General features: G+C 41.6%; 1 protein-coding gene across 1 annotated transcript in view; it reads left to right on the top strand.

Annotated features, from left to right (window-relative positions):
• Positions 1-19,119, top strand: part of vps13b (vacuolar protein sorting 13 homolog B) — a 256,450-nt gene that overhangs the window by 66,281 nt on the left and 171,050 nt on the right. The window contains exons 17-18 of the mRNA XM_030781914.1: positions 6,065-6,199; positions 7,415-7,594. Coding sequence (XP_030637774.1) covers positions 6,065-6,199; positions 7,415-7,594 — 315 coding nt within the window. The remainder of the gene's footprint in view (positions 1-6,064; positions 6,200-7,414; positions 7,595-19,119) is intronic.

Below are 19,119 nucleotides of genomic sequence, written 5' to 3'. Positions count from 1 at the left end.
GGTTAACTAATGCTAGTGATCAGGTGTCTTGCTTTGAGATGATTCAGACCATAATTTCCTGCATGGAAAACATAAGGAGCCACTGGGGGTCTTGAAAAAATGTCTTGAAAATATTTCTGCATATTTTGAAATTAACACTATTACTGCTCACAACACACTTGGCAGATGCAGAATTCACTCTTTTCACCGTTAACTTGGCGGGTTTCGGCTGACCACTGAGAGGAAGCGGAGTTTGAAACAACGTGGGTTAAGGCTCTGGCGCTTCTGGTGATGGTTTTTGCGGGGGTTCTGGTGCAGCCGCTGCATGTTTTGATATACGAGCTGTGACATATCTTTAGCATGACTGCTACGTGATCGCCAGTGGCCAGCTGCCCAGATGGGGAGCCTGATGGAACTTGGCCAGAGTGGGCTGGGAAGGGGGATGGGGGAGTGTGGACTTTTAAGTGATTAAAGAACACCTCTGAAAACACAGACAATGCCTGCTGGAACCTTTTATTAAACCCACCTTTTGCACTTAATTGGGTTTTGGTCAGTCCATAGCCCTTCTAGCTGCACACAGCACACTTACTCAGGCCCTCTGAAGAGCTCAAACCTCCATTTAAAAAAGAGTGATTGGAAAAGCTTTGTTGACATAGGAAGCACACAGTATGTTGTCGTTGCATAATCTTTCTCACTCCGTTGCTTGTAGTAGTTGGGCGCCCGTGTTTGCTCTTGTTAAACTCCTGATGTTAAAACAGGCCTTTCCTTTCAGTGCCTTGTGGAACACAAGAGACCAGAGCTGAGAGTGAAGAAACAAGACCCGGACAGAGTTCTGTTAACATGACATATGTTGTATATTCACAACGTTTCAAAACAAATGGGCCGTTTTTTAAAAATACTTGTTGATAACATGTTTTATGTGTTTTTGGACCACATGAAGAAAAGCGCTGCTGTCATATTTTGAACCGGGGCTGACTCTAAGCTCAGGGGTTGACACTAATCCTCTTGTGTCGCCTGGGTGTGATAAGAACTCATATTGGCCAACTGGTACTGCAGGAAACCGACGTGTTGATTTTCATATTATTGCTCCATCGGCCTGGAAAGCCGATACCTGCTACGCGCCTTAATTCATGCCGGCTAGCGTTATGAGATCGCCTCCCTCCTGCCCTCCTGGCTCGAGTCTGTGCAGCTGTTTGGGAGAACAGAGGTTGCCATGAGTCATAACAGAGAATCTAATGTTTCATCTTGCTGTTCTCAGATCAGCTGTGATGGGCAAAGCTGGCACAAAAATATAAATTGTTCCCTGTATTACTTCAGACAAGCATTCGTAAACTGACTTGACATGTCTTGTGTAGGCCTCTGCTTTCATTCTCAAGGCACTGTTTTAATATTCCTCTCTATTGTTCTACAAAGCAAATGGAAGAGAAGGGTTTTCAGCTAAGTAGTGGTCTGTGGTTGTCACAACTGTCAGTGGCAAGATGAGAGGCTTAATCAAAAGCCAGAAATGTGTGTTGCTGCACAGCCTTGCCTTTCACTGCAGACTCACTTTGTCTTTGAAGAGGTATCTCACTGGGTAAGCAGGAATGTCTGCCTGTCTGCCTCCCAGATTGACATCAGGGCAAAAATAGAAAGCATGAAAAAAAAAAAAAAAGACGTGGGGCCTCTCATTTAAATGTAACCTTTTGAAATAAGAGGTGTCGCGTCAGCATTAGACAATCACCAAATAAATCTACCGGCGACGTGAACCTGGTCTTTTCAGTGAACATTTCATTGAGCTGCAGTGGGTCTCTCTCTCTCTCTCTCTTTTTTTTCCCTTTTTTTTTTTTTGAAGGGTAGGATGATGACGTTTTAAGTTGATCCAGACTCTTGTGTCTCTCCCTCAAGTGAGTTGACAGGAGAATGGCATGATGGGGAACAGAAGTGTTCTGTCTACCTCCCATTCTCCTGGAAACGCATTGGTTTTTCAATGAGCTTGGTTTGCTTGTGCATACAGAGTTTGGAGGACCATTGTTTACTGTCTGTTGATGGGTTCATAAGATTCTTAGTCACATGTGGTGGATGATGTAATCCCTTCATCACGAGCGATCAATGCTGTCGTGTGTCACCGTCGTTGGGCATTCCTCGCTGCTTGTATCCACCCATAGCGCTGTATGCACAAAGTGATTTTTTTTTTTCTTTAAAAAAAAAAAAAAAATAGAAACAAATGGTAACTGTTTAAGATGGAATTGTTGGGTAATCTTTTCCTGTCACAGAAAGTAATGCAGTATATTTAGCTCTTAAATGAGGTTTAATATGTTGTAACTGTACCAGGGCTCCAATTCAGGAATCCAGCAACATGATGAGCACTATTACATTATTGAGACGTGTCCAAAAAAATGCCAGCTGACCCCTGAGTACCTGCTTACCTCAGAATCCCCAGATGACACAAGAGTTCCACTGAAGCATTAAGCCAGACAGAGAGTGCCACAGGACTCAAACATGTATTCAAGTCATGATAAATCCATTTGGCTGGACGAGCCTTTGACAGTGTTTATCCTGGACCACATATTGATGTCTCCATATTTAGGCAGGCAAATATATCCATTTCCCCTCTACCTATGGACTATGACATCAGCATCTCGCACAAGGAAGCAGTGCTGTTAAATACTTTCAGTTGTCAATCTGCTACAATGCCTGTTTCTATATTTAAGCATACATGAGGTGATCAGCAATATCCCTAAAATGCAGCATAATGTAGACTTATCTTTGCACTCAAATTGGGCACAATGGCATAAATCAAAACAACTGCCATCATGTTTCCCCAAGAAAGTTCTTTTAGCATTAGTTTGTTTAAGCATCAGACGTTCAGTCAAATTAAAACAGCCTTACATCAGGTGGGGGCACCTTCTTTTGGTGGATTGGTTCCCATGCTGTTACTCAGTGAGAAGAAAGCAGCATACATTGGAATGCTGAAAATGTTGCCTTTAAGTACACAGATGTCCCTTAAATTCCCAAATTCATGCACACAACCCAGATGTGGCGATATGCAGAGAGAACCCCCCACCCCCCCCAAAGACCCCACTGCCCAGACGCAGTCTCTCTGGCCCTTCTCTCCTCATCAGAGTCTGGCATTGGGGTGTTTCTCAGGGCTTGAAGGGTTCTGGGTGATAGCAGGGCCAGCTGCCCAGGCCTTTCCCCCAGAGTGTTTGATGGTCTGGCCGACCCGATGACCTCCAGCTGTGTGTTAATGCACCTCTGCACCTGCCCCGGATGAACAGCAGCTCCACACTCCCTACGAAGCACTGCTTACTCTGTTTGTCCCCAAGTATTTCTCTCTCTCTCTCTCTCTTTTTTTTTTTTTGGAGTCCCCCACTCTAAGAGAATGGGCAACAGCTGTCCACAGCATTCATAAAAAGACCACTCGGAGCAGGTGGAACTGTGAGATACTTCAGTGATTGATGTGGGCCGCTAATAAAGATCTTACTATAGTAATGACTGTTCGCTCTGGCTCATTCATTTTAGGGAAGGAAAGGAGTTGAGGAAAGAAAGCCATTTAGATGTGTTGATTGGATGAGCTCAGTTACTGAAATGCTGTAAGTTTGGTCTCGCCCTAGTAGGAGTTAAAGGTCTTGGCTCTGTGTAAGGTTAGGTGTAGGCTAATGTGTTGGCTGCATGTTCTTGGTTCTATGTTCTTCTGTTTTGTCACGGTCCAGTCCATTTCAGACTTAACAGGAGGTCAAGTTTCAGCAACCCTTGAGCAGCAGTGGCCGGAAAAAAAAACAAAACCTCATAGAGGCTACTGCAAGTGTAGCCTGTGGGAACATCCATCTCTGGCATGTGACTGTGTTTTGGTAAGGGTTGGCTCACAGGAGTCCATGACCAAGCACAGGTGAACCAAATGGCTAATGACTAATCCTTTCAGGACCCAGTGCAAACCATTTTTCCAAATTGCTTGTAATTCTCACCAAGGGTTAACATCCTTCCTTTTTGTAAAACAAAAAAAAAAAGAAAAAAAAAAAAGATGTAGAGGACCCCGGGGGAGCAGACTCAAAGATGAAAGTCATAATGAGAGGTCAGCTCTTTAACCAAGTTAAACCATTCGAGCCCATTTAGAACCAGAGCGTGGACCTCTGGGCCGATTCCTGGCAACGACAGATCTGTCCATCAGCAGCTGGAGGGCTAAAAAAAGCAATGAGAAAAGGGAGAAAGAGATGTCAGACCTGCGCCTATTTCCTGTGTCTCTTTTACACAGCTTGGATTGGGAGCAGCTCCAAAAGCTGTTTCCAAATAATGAACTGCAGAGCCTTCAGAAGGGCTTGGTGCCCAAACCCCCGCTTTGGCAGCACCGTTCTGAGCTTTATTAGTTCAATGTCGATAGCTGTTATTTATTAGCTTTATTTATTTATTTATTTATTTAATTTATTTTGTTACATCCCCTTCTGAAATACTTTCCATGCTTTCCTTTGTGACCTCTTCCTAGGCTACCACCGTTTAAAAACTCCATCTCTGTTCTCTACCGGCTTCCATTTTAAAATGAAGCATCTCAACCTTGCAAAAGATATCCAGCAGTCCAGATGAGGTGGTGTCGGGAGTTTCTCTTTCGATTTCCACACCATTGCCAGCTCAATGGATGCACTTGCAGCCAATCTCTGTCTTTCTGTCTCTCTCTCTCTCTCTCTCTGTCTGTCTCTCTCTCTGTCTCTCTGTCTCATGCCAGTTTGGCCCTGCTCATGTTCTTTTGTCAAAACCTCATGACATCATTTACCACACATCTCATTCTAAGTATGACATCTTCTTTCAATGTAGGACTAAAACTGATGCATAGTTATGTCCTAGTGTGTAATCAGGGTAAACAGACCCCCACACAGGCAGTTCATACCTGCTTATTCAAGACTTCTTGACCGTTCTTGGAGAGATGCACTTCATAGGTTAGTGATCAGTGATGAAACTTTCTTGTTGTGCGATATTTTTTTTTTTTTTGTGTGTGGCAACTGAAAAGCCATAAAAAGCCAAAATGTTACTTTGAATTAATAAACTACAATTTGATGTTTGATTTGTGTGATTTGTGAACAACATACTGAGCATTGTTATGTAGTAAGAATGTGCTTCAGACAACTGTCCTCTACATGGCCTACCCTCTTGCCTTTTGGAATCTGGTATTCTTTATGAAATATCAAGTGCATAAAAAAATCCCTTCTGTTAAGCATCCTGCAACATCATCTCTATAGGTATATGGCCTGTGTCCAGTGAGATAAAAAATATGATCAAATAAAAGCACCACCCTCTGTGTTGGCTAGCCCTGTCTGCACATATACTCCCACATTGAAATACATCAGGAGACCAATTTATAGTGGAACAGGATCCGTGCAGTGCACTGGACACTCAGGATGTGTGTAACTTCCCTTCTTAAGATGCTTCTTAAGATGATGACAGATGGTACCAATAATTTAGTTTTCCTGCGAGTATGTGTGTGCGCACCCTTGTGTTTTTTTTTTTTTTTTGTGTGTGTGTGTGTTTCTGTGTTTGTGTGTGTGTGTTTGTGTGTGTTTGTGCATGTGTGTGTGTCTTTTAGTCAAGCAGAACTGAGATCCCTCAATTCAAACAAGCAGTGATGTTTTTTTGGACCTCATTTTGGTATCAGAATTCAGTTATTTCCAATGCTGTTCACATATTTGAATGAATTTGACTGATGTGGTGTTGTGATATGCCTGTGGTTGCAGACAGAGATAGCTGATGATCACAATTTTGGCTGGGTCTGATCAGTAGTGCACTTCAGTGTTCTGCTGCTTATTAGGTATTTCAATGTGATTCTTTTGGAGAGTCAGAATGTACGCTCAAAACTTACATCACAATATCAGAATCCTCTAACTTTCCGATCTGTAAAATTCTAGATGAGCAAAATGGCAAAACTATTGACTTTCTAACTAGATACTCTCCATAGAATGCAGACTACAAAATACAATGAAACCTCTCCAGCACTAGAAATGATGACGCAAAGGTAAACGTCATCAGAAACATGTGACACAGTGGGCCTCAGACTATTTAAATTGCAGCGTGTATGTGGTGTGATACTTGACTGCTCTTTTTTTTTTTAACTCCCTTCCAGGTGCAAAGTTGTTTAGTCCAGCACCCATTTTGGAGGGCACGGTCCAAAGCGTGGAGCTCAAGTTCTGTCGCCGGGCAACAGTGCGGTGTGCCTCAGGGACGGTGGGAGCAGTAAAAGTCTGCGCCAGGACCCTAGGTGTGTGCAGCTGTGCCCTGTTAAAACTTTACAGCCTGTGTGGGAGAATATGTCTCTTTTTCCCTCCTTTACACATTCACTCGTTCAGTCTCCCTTGCCTGTGTCCCTGTGAGGAATGTGTAGGATTTTTTTTTTTTTTTTTTTTTGGATGTATCTTGTGTTGAGTTTTTCTGAGCCACCTTAACGTTGTTTTTATTTGTCAGTTTCATGTTATTAGATTGTGTTGACGTAAAATGTAAATGCGGTTAGACTGTCTGTAGTCAGACGGTTTATAGTTCTCACTCTTTGGCAGTATCGCTGAGAGGGGTACATAGCACACAGTGTCATACAACACATTGTGACTAAAGCCACGTTGTCGCAAAAACATAACATTTTTGATGGTGCACAAAAATTATTATTATTAAAATTGAACTATAATTAGATTACATTTTTATATGGCAGTAAGCCCTTGAACATTTGGAAGTGGACAACATTCCTGCCATTATCCAGCCAGAACATACAAGTGCTTAAAGATTTGATTCTGGTTCTAATTTACCATAAGACCTGATTACCCTCAGTTTTCCATCACACTTTATCAACACGCTTTCACCAATGCTCTCATTTTCCTTTCTATTTGTGATGGGTTTTGGCTCTAAATTGTACACAGAATGCTCAAATATCTACAACCACAGTTTGAAATACATGCTTAATTTGTCCAATGTTTCCCTAATCTCTCCTCAAGTAACTGCTTTATTCCCTAAAAAGAAAGACCAACTAGTATAGACTATATGATAATATGAACGTGAAATCACCCAATGTCTAATGTGATTGTACTGAGTGTTATTACCAGTTACTTTGCCCCCCCTTTTTTTTTTCTTTTTTTTTTTACATAACCAGTATAATTTTCTTGACCATTGTTTTTGTGTTATGATGTAATTTCTTTTTTTTTTTTTAAGTTTTTTTTTTTTTTTCTGACTGTCATTTGAAATGTACCAGAGATCCCTTGGGAATGCTTTTGGGGAAGGCTGCTGTATAGAATGGAGAGATCCAACAGGAGGATTGCCACAACATACATAAATCTTTTAGGCTGATTTGTGGTTATACTCCATAATACGCAGTGCCAGATCACACACTGATGTTCTTTGTCTTACTGCACATGTATGGAAGTGTACAGTGTGTCCCCTCCAGGCTGTGCTCCTAAAATTGTGGGATTTTTTTTTTTTTTTTGCCTTGTAGGAGCAGCAGAGGGGCAAAAGGAACGTCTAGTTCCTCTGCTTCAGGGCCCATCTGATACCAAGGAGCTTCACATGAGTCGTTGGCTTAATGAAATCCGGAAGCCTGAATCACTGCTGGCGCCCGACCTGTTGGCTTTCTCCATCCAGGTGCCGCAACAAGGAAGCGACTGCCGCAACTCCGGTGAGTCACCTTTTGCCGTTGACCGTGAGGAGTTTAAGCTCTCAGAAGACCATTGCTATGGGAGGTGTACCTGCTTCCGGTTTAAATGGTTCATTGTAATCCCCATGATGAGTCCAGCACAGGTCGACAGTCTGTTCAAACCATTTCAGTCTACATTGCCATACTTATACCAAGGAAATACCAATGACTTAAAACAAGATTATGGAAACTGTTCCATCTTCATACCACAGTGATGAGAGTATGGAAATTGATCCATGTCCATACCACAATATGGTAGCTAAAGAAGTCAACTCATAAAAACAGAATGATTTTAGAAGGAAGCAACATCCAACTCTTTCACTGTGGCTCCACTTCACTTAAAAACACTTTATGGCAGATGTGGGAAAAGCCCAAAGCATGTATAAAAGAATCTCCTTCTTAAGTATAACGGAAGCTTGTCTTCCTCACTTTAGCCCACAGAGATCACTTTGAGATCATGTTTGACCTAAAACCTGAATTTTCCTTGGCATTCCTGAATTTTCCATCCTTGATTCATGTCCAGGCCTTTAAGATATCATTAAGTGATCTTTGCTTTCAAATCTGAGGGTACTCAGAGAGTTTCAACAGCAAAAGGCACAAGAAATGTAAACCTTCAAAAGTTCAAACCTAACACAGCACTCCTCTGTCAACTACAACAGTTTATTTGAAAGCCCGCCGTATATATAGTACTCTCAGCGCACTGAAATATTATTTTCAGGTTTTTTTTTTTTTTCGTGTGCCAAATTCAAAGCCTCTTCAATGAAGACAGATGTAGCATAAAGCCATCCACAGACCCTTCTCTGTTTACATATGTCAATAGAACAGCAGCATAGAAGAATAAGTAGGAATGATTGAGGAACCTTTTGAAGGACATTATTTGGCTGAGCGTGGATTTTTAAAAATAAAAAGAACCGTGTATACAGCCTTTGACAGGGGGCTCCCTGCCTTACTCTGTAGATTGAGATGGATTTCCGTAGGTATCACAATAAATTCAACTGAGCGCACGTTTGGCTATTATTATGATTTAGTGAGGGTATTATTTCAGCAAAGCAATGGCTCATAAAAGCAGTACATTTTTTTTGGCAATATTAAAACCTGATTCGAACAGAGGACCGCGGACGAGGATGGTTCCCAGAAGCCCGGACTCTATATACTACAGATGTAGAACTGGGCTTCTCTTCCTTCTCTCTGTCTGTCACACTCTTCAGCTCCCCTTTTAGCGTCTTCTTGTCTTCCCTCTTCACTTCTGTCAAAGGCTACATTTCTTTCATCCGTCTTTTTTTGCTCGTTTAGTTTTTTTTTTTTTTTTCCCTCTCTGTCTTAACTTTGTCAGTCATCCTCCTTATTATTCGGCCTTTTAACTTTTTCTGTCTCTCTTTCCCTTTCTGCTCTGTTTTTGAGAACCCACACTGCCAGGCTAGTGTTTGCACGGGACAGGCTGTAAGGCAAACGCCTGTGAAGAGACATTCCCTCTTTCTGCCAAATCTTGCCTTTAATCTCCATTAGATCTGTCAATAAACCCCCTGAATCATTTACAGACAAATTATCTTTATTAGATGCCTAGTTAAACAAAACTTTTCAGCCCCACAATGTATAATACATGTGAAGTAATGTAAAACCGATTTTTTTGTTTTTTATTTTTATATGTGCAACAGCCTCACGTAGTAATATTGTCCTGTTTCCACAGTGCTTATAGACACACACTGGATTAACTGGCTGTGGAACTTCATTTTTTATTTGTGGACATATAATGCACATTTTGATATTACTAGGTCATGAACCCTGTTCCCATGGGCCAAGCAAAAGTTCAGTATTCAAAATAGTGACGTTTGTAAATCATGGAGCTACTTGGCTGTGAGATCAAATGAATTTTATTTTCCTCATGCGGCCCTGTTGATTTCATTTTGCAGTCTTGAGACGTGATCGTTGGACGTCCAGCGGTAGGGACAGCTAAATGTTTCCTGACACCAAAGCTGTACTTAAGACATTACGCAGTAATGGGGAACAGTCAATTTCTCAGTTTAAAATTTGAAGAAAAAAGAAAAACAACAAACAAATGAAAATAAAAAAAAAAAGAAACAAAACAGCTTCTGGTTCTCCTGGTGTGTAGCTGTTTTAAAGGACATATTTGGCTTGGAAAATTTCTTGTCTGATGTCTGATCTGATATTAGAACCAGAGCAGTCATTCAAAAAAAAAAAAAAAAAAAAAAAAGGAAAAACTTCTTTACTCTTTACCATTTCCATTATGATGATGTTAATTCTTATACTGGCTTCAGACAAGACAAAACACAACATGCATAGGTTTAACCACTTAAGCCTTGTCATTATTTAATTGTATTTTTTTTTTCTTTCACATTAAACTATATCATCTACGGATGGTGTACGAACAGTGTGAAAACTGTTGAGGGCTTTGTATGTGATGTTGCTCCGGTATCTTAATTCAGTATGAAGTATAACGTAGCATGCACTGTGGCAGGCTCCTCAAACATGCTTTGCTTTTTCGATACTTCTCTCATTCACAGGATATTGAATGATTTCTGCTTGTATTTATGTGTCCTAAAGCCTATCGTTATCAGCACTCATCTGCCTCTTTTCTGTCTTATTACGTATTTAAGTTACTTGTTATGAGTCCTTTATTAATTCAGTGTATTTCTTTAATCTCGTACGTGTCACTGGCTAGAGGGCGTTTGATCCCAGAGACTTAAAAGTGTTTGGAAACACTCTCATCCTCCCCCTCACTCCCCTTCCACTGCTTGAACAGAACCTCAAAGCACTCCTCAAATTGTTAAGTTTAATTACCTTAAAATGACATTCAAATAATTCCCAGTCTTATGCAATGTTTCTTCACACGTGTCCTAATCTCTCCCTCCACTAAGTCTTTTAACGAAGATGGACGGCCTTTGAATTCGCCCATCTACATCTGTTTCATATCTAATTGTTTACCAGCGAATTAAAAAGAAATTCCAATTTACTTAGAAAATGGGAGTTCTGTACTCGCAAACTCCTGTAGACCAGACCAATATGTTTTCATTTAATGGGCCTGAGGTTGGAACATACTAATAAATTAAACACAATTAAAGGCGTTGGATTTATCACAAAAAAGAATCAAGCAGCGTGCTTTTGAAAAGGCGCATTTTAACAGACACACTATGGCACATGTTAATTTCATACGTAGCGTTAACCCTTTACGTTACGACGTGTCGGCCGCACATCGCCGACCGTAATCGTCTTTCCGTTCCAGACAGATCTGCCGTGATAATAATTTTTTTGTCACCGCTTGGTGGAACAGTTTGGCCCAAGAACTCATGTTGCTGAGCCAGAACATGAATAATGCGTGTGATGTGTGCTCTGATGCAGTGAGAGGAGATCAGTGCCGAGATTGAGCTGATCAGCAGTAGCTGGGCCAGGCAGACGTGGTTGCAGGACTTGCTGTTTCACTGGAAGTCTGCTGTCACTCATCGTATACCTTAGCTCAAACAGCATAGATAGTTGGTTTGAGTGCTTTGGATGTGGTTTGTGATGGGGTTTTTTTTTTTTTTGGTACTTACTATGCATATTGGCATTTTTTAAGCCCTCCTTTTACAATGTGGGAGATGACCACAAGGGCTCATAAGTAGGCATGCAAGAAGATGAAGCTGTTGCCCCCCTCTATGAAATGGCAAGCCTGCAGGCACTTTCCTGACCCATCCCCAGAGGAGGGGGATGGAAATGGGGGTGAGGGGGGGGCCTCCCAGGGTGGGCTTTATGATCATAAAAAGCGAAGGAGAGAGAGAACGAGAAAGAGCGAGAGAGAGAGAGAGAGAGAGAGAGAGAGAGAGAGAGAGAGAGAAAGAGAGTGCATGTGTTCTCCCCAGGCACGCCAGCAGCTGTGAGACAATGATTAATGCCTTTCTCAGAACTGGGGGATTTTGAAATGTTACATTTAATCAAACGCACAGAGAGCGGAGCAAATGTTAAAGATGTTCCATATAAAGCAGGCAGTTTTGATCTCTTTACCATATTCCAGCGAGCTGTGGGAATACAGCCTTAATTTAAACATATTGTGAGGGATTATGAAAGCAAGGAGAAATATTAATGCTCTGTGACTGCAGAGCACTGTAATATTAAACATATTTTGGCTTTTAATTGCTTTTAAAATTGAGATCATTGGCCTTACATTAGACAAGTGGGGAACTGAATGTTTCAAAGGGCTGGTGTTTACACTCAAAGCGGCAATAGTTGCGCCAAGTTTGAATGTTTTGTATGAAAACATTGCTTGCATTTCCTCCTGAGATGACAGTTTAATTAAAAACCGCCACAAACTGTCTACCTGAGCTGACACTTTCATAACAATGTCGAGTTGGTGAACTGTGGACTCCTTTGTAAAGGATGACAACATATTTACACACATGTGCCAAATTAGGCTTCAATGGACATCTTTCATCAGTTAGTGGAAACAATAGTGGCTGTTTGAAGGTGTTTGAAGAAATTTCGCACTGAGCTGAACACATGAATGGACCCTCATGTGCGCTTGTGTTGACGGGTGTGAGTTGAGAGCCAAAGGAATGGATGAAGTCTAGATGTTTTGACCAGGTGGACTTCTCCAGAACTCCAAAGACCTGGAGACTAATGGGAGCAGGTGGATCAAAAGTTGTGCTGTCTTTGATCTGGAGACTGGAGGGCTGCTGCCTTAGAGTGCCCCAACATCCCAATGGAGCAACCACTTTCCCTGGCGTGAAACTGGATCTCCACATGGGTGTGATGTGACCCTACCACTGGGTGTGAATATTGGGGGGGGGGGAGAAAAAAACACCGCCCTCAGTGGCTGTGAGTCACGAGCTTGCATCCACCTGTCACATTGTATTTTATATAAAAATCTGTTCTGTCATTGTGGAAAACCACCATCAGGCTTCGTGTACCTGTTTTTTTTCCCTTGCTTTGTTTTGCTTTTTTTCCTTGACAAGTTCAGCTGACATTTTTGTGTACATACTGGCTGCTTGTTTGCTGCTTTAACATGTCAGTAACTCTGTTGTACCAGCCAACAATTTTTTGACTTCCTCTTAACTGCAGGCTAGTGGCTGGAGCTGTCAACTGTCTCAGCACACCTGCTTCACCTCTTTTTGCTTCTCCAGAGAAAAAAAAAGACATGTTCATTGGGTAAGAACTAATTTCCAAAGACAAGCACTCATTTCTGGTCATGACACTGAGCTCTGCCTCCAGATATGTTCCCTTCGTGACAGACTTCTTACAGTTATGTAAACAGTTGTGTGTGGGTGACCTTTCTCTTGGCCTTCAGCCCGAGATAAGGACCATATTGATATTGTGGGCCATTTTTGAAGGTTATAGATGCATGCTATTTGACTTCTGCTCCTCTCCTTGCTCTTTCATTGGTCCTTGGCGTGACAGCTGTTGACTTGACTAAACACGGTAGCTAAGGCTAGTTTCCCAAATGAAAGGCCCCATTGCTTTGTGTCGGCAGTTTAGTTCATTTTTTGGAAGTAAATGTGTCTATCATGGCGCAAAACTCCATGTTAACTTTTTATACATGTGTGAGAAACTGATTCGTTTTTTTTTTTTTTAGCATTTGACAGGCATCACCATCCAAATGGATTTTTAAGAGCTGAATGGGAGAAGAAGAAAAGTACTCAGCGTTGAAATTAAGCATGCCGAGTAACATTTATGAAAGCCCAAGTGAACTAAACGCTCAGCATTAAGCTCGGAGATGGCCCATTACGCGAATCATTGAGGTGTGAATGCGTTTGACTACTTAAAACAGTCTCACAGTGCTTAAATCTGTGCTGGAGTGTGGGGAGACCAGGCTGATTCCTGTCCAGCTTGACTCGCAGCACGATAGGCTACGGCGGTCATACCCAAAGCAATCTGGAGATCAGTGTCTCCAGCTATCAGGCGGGAGGCGCGACTTGAACCTCCAAGTGTGAACAGGGGGCATTCTGGGTCGACGACGCTTCTCATCTCACGTCTCGGGACCTGTCAGGCAAGGTTGACTAGAAGTGCCTGAGATAATTGCCATTTTCACAACCCTGCATTACCAACAGTTTCTGAGCTTCAGAGTGTGCCATGCCCCATGTGATGCTATAGTTTTTGCATGTGAGACTATATATACATATATGTGTGTGTGTGTGTGTGTGTGTGTGTGTATATATATATATATGTGTGTGTATATATATATATATATATATATATATATATTTATACACACACACACACACACACACACACACACACACGCACACACACACACACATGTTTACATATATATGTAATTGTTCAGTTTGGATCTGAAACAGGTTGTGATGCTTGCTTGATTTTGCTGTTTGGTCGGCAAAATGGAGAGATCTCTCATGTCTTTGGTCATTATTTCGAAAAAAATGGGCAGACTGATCGCAGTCATCTCTCACTCTCTCTCTCTCCCTCTCTCTCTCTTGTCGGCTATTAATTTCCCTCTCTTTTATCCAACAAATGCGTGTTTCAAATGCTGGGAAAATGAAGCCTTCTCTCTCTCACTCTCATTGTTAAAGGGGGCCACAGCCTTGGCTACTGCGCAGCTGGAAAATTTTGATCTTGGTTGTCAGCTACTGGGTGTAATGCAATTCCCTGGGCATGGGATTCATTTCCCACCAAGGTGCAATTCATTTCAAATGTTTGTCAGAAAGACACTTAGCAAGCGCCTTATGTAATCCACTCGAGCGCCTTGCTAACTTTTCTCAAGAGCTGGCTGACCGCTGACTCATTACAGTGAGTGATTGTAAATGAGAAAGTCGCTTTGTGAGATGCATTACGTATTCCCAGTCCTTTCCTCTCCAGCTTGGATCCGGTTTTCTATATCTGTATCTTTTTGACACCACTAAATGCACACTGTGCCACAGACTTGAAAGCTGCAAAATTCTGGCCTAGTTTTAAAGTTCTCTGTCGTCATTTACAGTTCTTTCCTGCTGGAAATGTCTGCTTAGTCTTTACCCAGATAAAGGAGTTAGATGTGGGAAGTTTATTTTTTGACCATCATTCTATATTGTCCCCCCATGTTCTGGACTATCAGCTCAAATGTTGCAAAGTAATCAGTGTGTTTGACTATATTTAAAGGTTTAATTAGGGTGCTTATTCACTATTAATGTGGCAGATTAGAATGTTTAGGCTGTAGATGGAACTTTTTACGACATGTAAATTCATTCATTGTGTAAGGGAACTTGTTTTCTTGACCACGTAATCATGATATGTTAAAATCACTTTTCAAACTGATTGTGTTTAGAAAAGATGAGTATAGCTATGTTGAGGAATTTGAGATACCAGATCATATTGGTTAGTTAGGTCGGTCAGTGTTTGCCGTTTTCAGGATGGTTCAGGATGATATCTATTATAGGGAGAAATTCTCTTATGGTAAAATAGTCTGCCGTACTATAATTTAACTATAATTTATTTAGTCGTGTTCATCTTGAGTGAATGATTTCTCCGTTATTTTGGTAGACCTAAAATTCAGCCTTGTTTTTGTTGTTTACATTTTTGATGGTCGCTAAGTATATCAGTTCATGACTGACAGAGTGAAAACACCTTTGCACACACACGTCCTGATGACCGAAATATAGACTCTTGCTTTTTCCTGTCTCCAGTGAGAATGAATGAGAGCAATATCAACCCAGTTCTACTCAGAAGTCGATTTTTCCTGTCTAACAGGTAAAGAATGTGCAAGTGAGTTGCTGCCACAGCCACATGCGTAGTGCAGTAAGTTAGTGTGGTTTTTAGTGCATTCTAGGACTACGCAAGTAGTTTTTAATGTCTTTTTTTTTCCTGGTCAAAATCGGCAGTCTCATAGTTCTGTATTACTAGCAGGATTACTGATTCACAGTTACTGATAAGCACAGTTAAGATGGGCTCAGTGAACACAGCAGGTAGTTTTTCTGTGCTAGTAGTGGAACAAATTGGTATCTCCCTGGTTGAGTGAAGATATCAAAACACAGCACAAGCGTAGGAGGGAAGGGAGTCTGCCACACTGACTCCGTTTTCTGCCCAGTCGGGAAGGCACTTTTCCCAGGCTCGTCCAGCCTCGTCCTGCGCCCATCCAGATCTGCAGAGGAAAGGGACATTAGATCTCCTCTGGCCCTTCAAAAGGAAAGAACCATTAAGACCCTGTCTGCTTAATACAGCCCACTTACCAGAAACAGGGGAGGCATTAGGGGAGAGTGTATGTCCTGATGAAAAAGAAAGTGCTTCTAGGGGAATTCTTTGATACTCAAGTAGGATTAAGGCGAGAGCAGTCGGTTTAAGCTGTAATTAATTAACCTAATTACAGGATGGCAGTGGGGGAGGGGCATTAGAGCTATTTCTCACAGCTCTGCCTAAAAATAAAAGGCGTATAATTAATGGAATCAGCCAGTAGGAACCAAGGGGCTTTAGCTGCGCTAAGATGGAATGTGACACTCCACCACCACGGAATTCTCCAAAACGAGTCGGGGAGAGACAAAGGGGGCGAAGGGAGGGGGGCCCAGGGAAAAATACTAAGTGCCAATTAATGACAAGGTCTCAGTTAAAAGATTTACACTTGGAACACAGCAACTCAACATTAACATCAAACAGGCGCTGAGTAGGATTCTGAAAGCTTTGTTGCTGTACAGGTTGACCTCTTTCTCTCAGCTCTAAGCCTCATGTCTCCCGATCCCCTCCTAAAACCGCTGCCATTTGTCCCAGTGACAGATTGACTGTGGCAAAGCCTTTTTCGCTGTCTTCACATATTTATCCTCAAAGGGCAGGCAGACAGTTCCTGGACAGTGAATTCTATCGGCCCCCTTTTTTCTTTTTTTTTTTAAGAAATCCTTGATCTAGGGACACGTTTCCTTCTGTCTCCAAACCACAAACCATTGTCAGAAATAAACCTATTGAAAGGAAATTTTGTGCTTGGGTCAGTTCAGTGTTAGGTTGGGAATAAACTGAAGTGGAACTGTGTATATGAATATTGGCATAAGTAATTCTCGAGTCATTTACTGAATTTCAGTTCATTTCCAGCATTTTCGTAGTTGAAAATTCACTTATCCTAATTTGGCAAAGTGATCTTCTGAAAGCAGAAATTTAATTGATAACAGGAAGTGAAATGGACTGTGTTGTCAGTTACTTAGAAAAGAGTGTATTTCTGTGGCATTAGTTTATATGCATATGTTCTGTATAATGTCAGACCACATGTGTGCATATCTTCTACATTAATTCATTGGTCTGTCTGTGTGTCTGTCTGTCTGCCTGTCTGTCTGCTCTGTCTTTGTCACTGTCTATTGACTCATTTTTCCTTTGATTTTTTTGATCTCCTTTGTTGGCTCCATTTCAACAGTGTCACTCTGCATCTGTGTACATTTATGTTTTCTGGTTAGCATTATAAAGTACTGATTGATTCCTACTGATTTTATCCAGTGAGCTTTGTCATGCCATGGGACTTTAAGTATATATATGCTGTATTAGGGATGAAAGTGCTTGCCAACACTGCCTGTCTTAGCTGAAACCGTCACCTATATTTACAGTAAATCGAATGATGACGTTTGAAGGATAGTTGAATGAGTTTGAGCCATTTTTAAGAGTACGTAGATTCAGTGAGTGCCTCAAATCCATATGTCAGTCAGTCATCAGTTAACCAGTGTAGGTGAGCAAACATTTACTTGTGTGATATGGTGTGGGAGTCCTGCTGGAGCCATTTAGGATGCTGGGTAGTACATGATTAAACCATGATGGATGTCTGGAGCACCTTGGGATGTTTTGTGTTGTCTTATTAAATTCCTGCTCAGCCCACAGTTAGATCTGTGGTCATCGTCTCGCATGCAGAGACTTAATATCAGAATGTATGAGAAATCTGTATGTGACGTGGGTCATCATGTTTTTTTTTGTTTTTTTTTTTATTTGAACGTACGTTGGATCACTTGAAGAAAGAAAGTACATGTGTAACACAAGTACGTTTCAATGATGTCATTATTCATTAACTATTGCAGCCATCCTTGACACCTTCATTTGTTAGCTGTGCTTGGCTGATATATTCATTAAAAAAAAAAAAAAAAAAATGAAAACCAATTTTTTGCTCATAAACTATGATGTAATCTCTAATTACATTCCAGAATCCCACTTACTTTAATCCTTGTTCAGTGGCTGACATTGTCTGACAAATTCGTACAAACTTGGCTCAGTCTGTCATAAATCATAACCCCCCACCCCCACCCCAGCCAGTCCCCATTTTTTCCATTTCAGACTGAACAAGAATTTTTGCTTCCATCACGTCAGTGTGTTTCTATAAGAGAAGACTTCATGGCTTATTACATTCCACCATTTCTCCAAATAACTTAGCAATATAAAGCCATCCAAACACTGTTAGCATGACCCAATGTTTGGCAAGGATGAAAGTGCCAAAAGGGCATATAATGTTTCCTTACAGTTATTCATATACTGTATTTGTTCATTTCTCAATGTAATGTCCACTCTCTGCCCTCAGACAGACTTACATATGTGTTTAATAACTGTACAGGTGCTGCTAGAAGAGAAATAAAGCAGATAGCCTCATGGTGAATATGACAGCAGAGGTCAAAGCTGAAAGTGCATTTTTTGACTCCTGATGTAAAGGAGCCTTTTTTTGACCAAATCTGTAACTTTACTGAAAAAGTTCCTGACTCCCCTCTTTCCCTGTCAAGTAAATAGATGAATTCCTAATCCAAACTGCGTGGCCAAAGATTGCTCTGGGTTCAGACAGATAATTAGCTCTCCCACTCAGAAGCAACGAGTTGAAAGAATGATTTTTAAGCTCTTTGATTCTTTCCTCATCCTGCTGGGAAATCGGTAGCATTTACACTGGTAGTCAAGACGTGGGCTGCACCTGGGCCTCTGTCTGAGACGAGACAGCAGGTAGCCATTTGGCCCTCCGGGGGCCTTTTCTCTACCAGGGCACCCAGACTCTGTAATTGGTACCAGAGATCTGTGCCAATTTGCCCAACAGTGTTGAGAGGATGACTCAATTGTAACTATGGGGGAGATGGGTCCCCACTGCGAGAGTGTGCTGAAATCCGTCTGTTCCTTTTTGGGTTTTTTGTGCATGTGCATTTAATGTCTGCCCGGCTGGTCTCACGTGAGGAGAAAAAAGTCCCCCACCAACATAACATGTTCTTTTGGTGCAGAAAAGGATGAGAACCATGGCTAGGATTTGTGGAAGGTTCCTTCAGAAATACTTCAATGTGTGCAAACAGGGATTGGAGTATAGTGGGCTTGGACCACTTCTAAATCCAGCTTTATCCTGGTTTTAGGCCCTTTCACTTACCCAGGTAAAACATGTAACTGACCTGAAGGCTGGTCTTGTGTCTTGAGACAAGGGCTCGCACGCACACATGCACACACACACACACCACACGCACACACACACGCACGCACACACACACACTATACCTAACAATGACCCTAAATCTCTCTTTTCTCAGAACTAGAGCTCTTATCTTAAGGTAGATACAAGTGACACAGTTCATTACTCAATTCCACAATTCATAGCATACACACGACAA

Source organism: Chanos chanos, chromosome 8 (assembly GCF_902362185.1).
Source record: "Chanos chanos chromosome 8, fChaCha1.1, whole genome shotgun sequence".
NCBI classification, from domain to species: Eukaryota; Metazoa; Chordata; class Actinopteri; order Gonorynchiformes; family Chanidae; genus Chanos; species Chanos chanos.
This window is presented reverse-complemented; position numbering and strand designations above follow the sequence as displayed.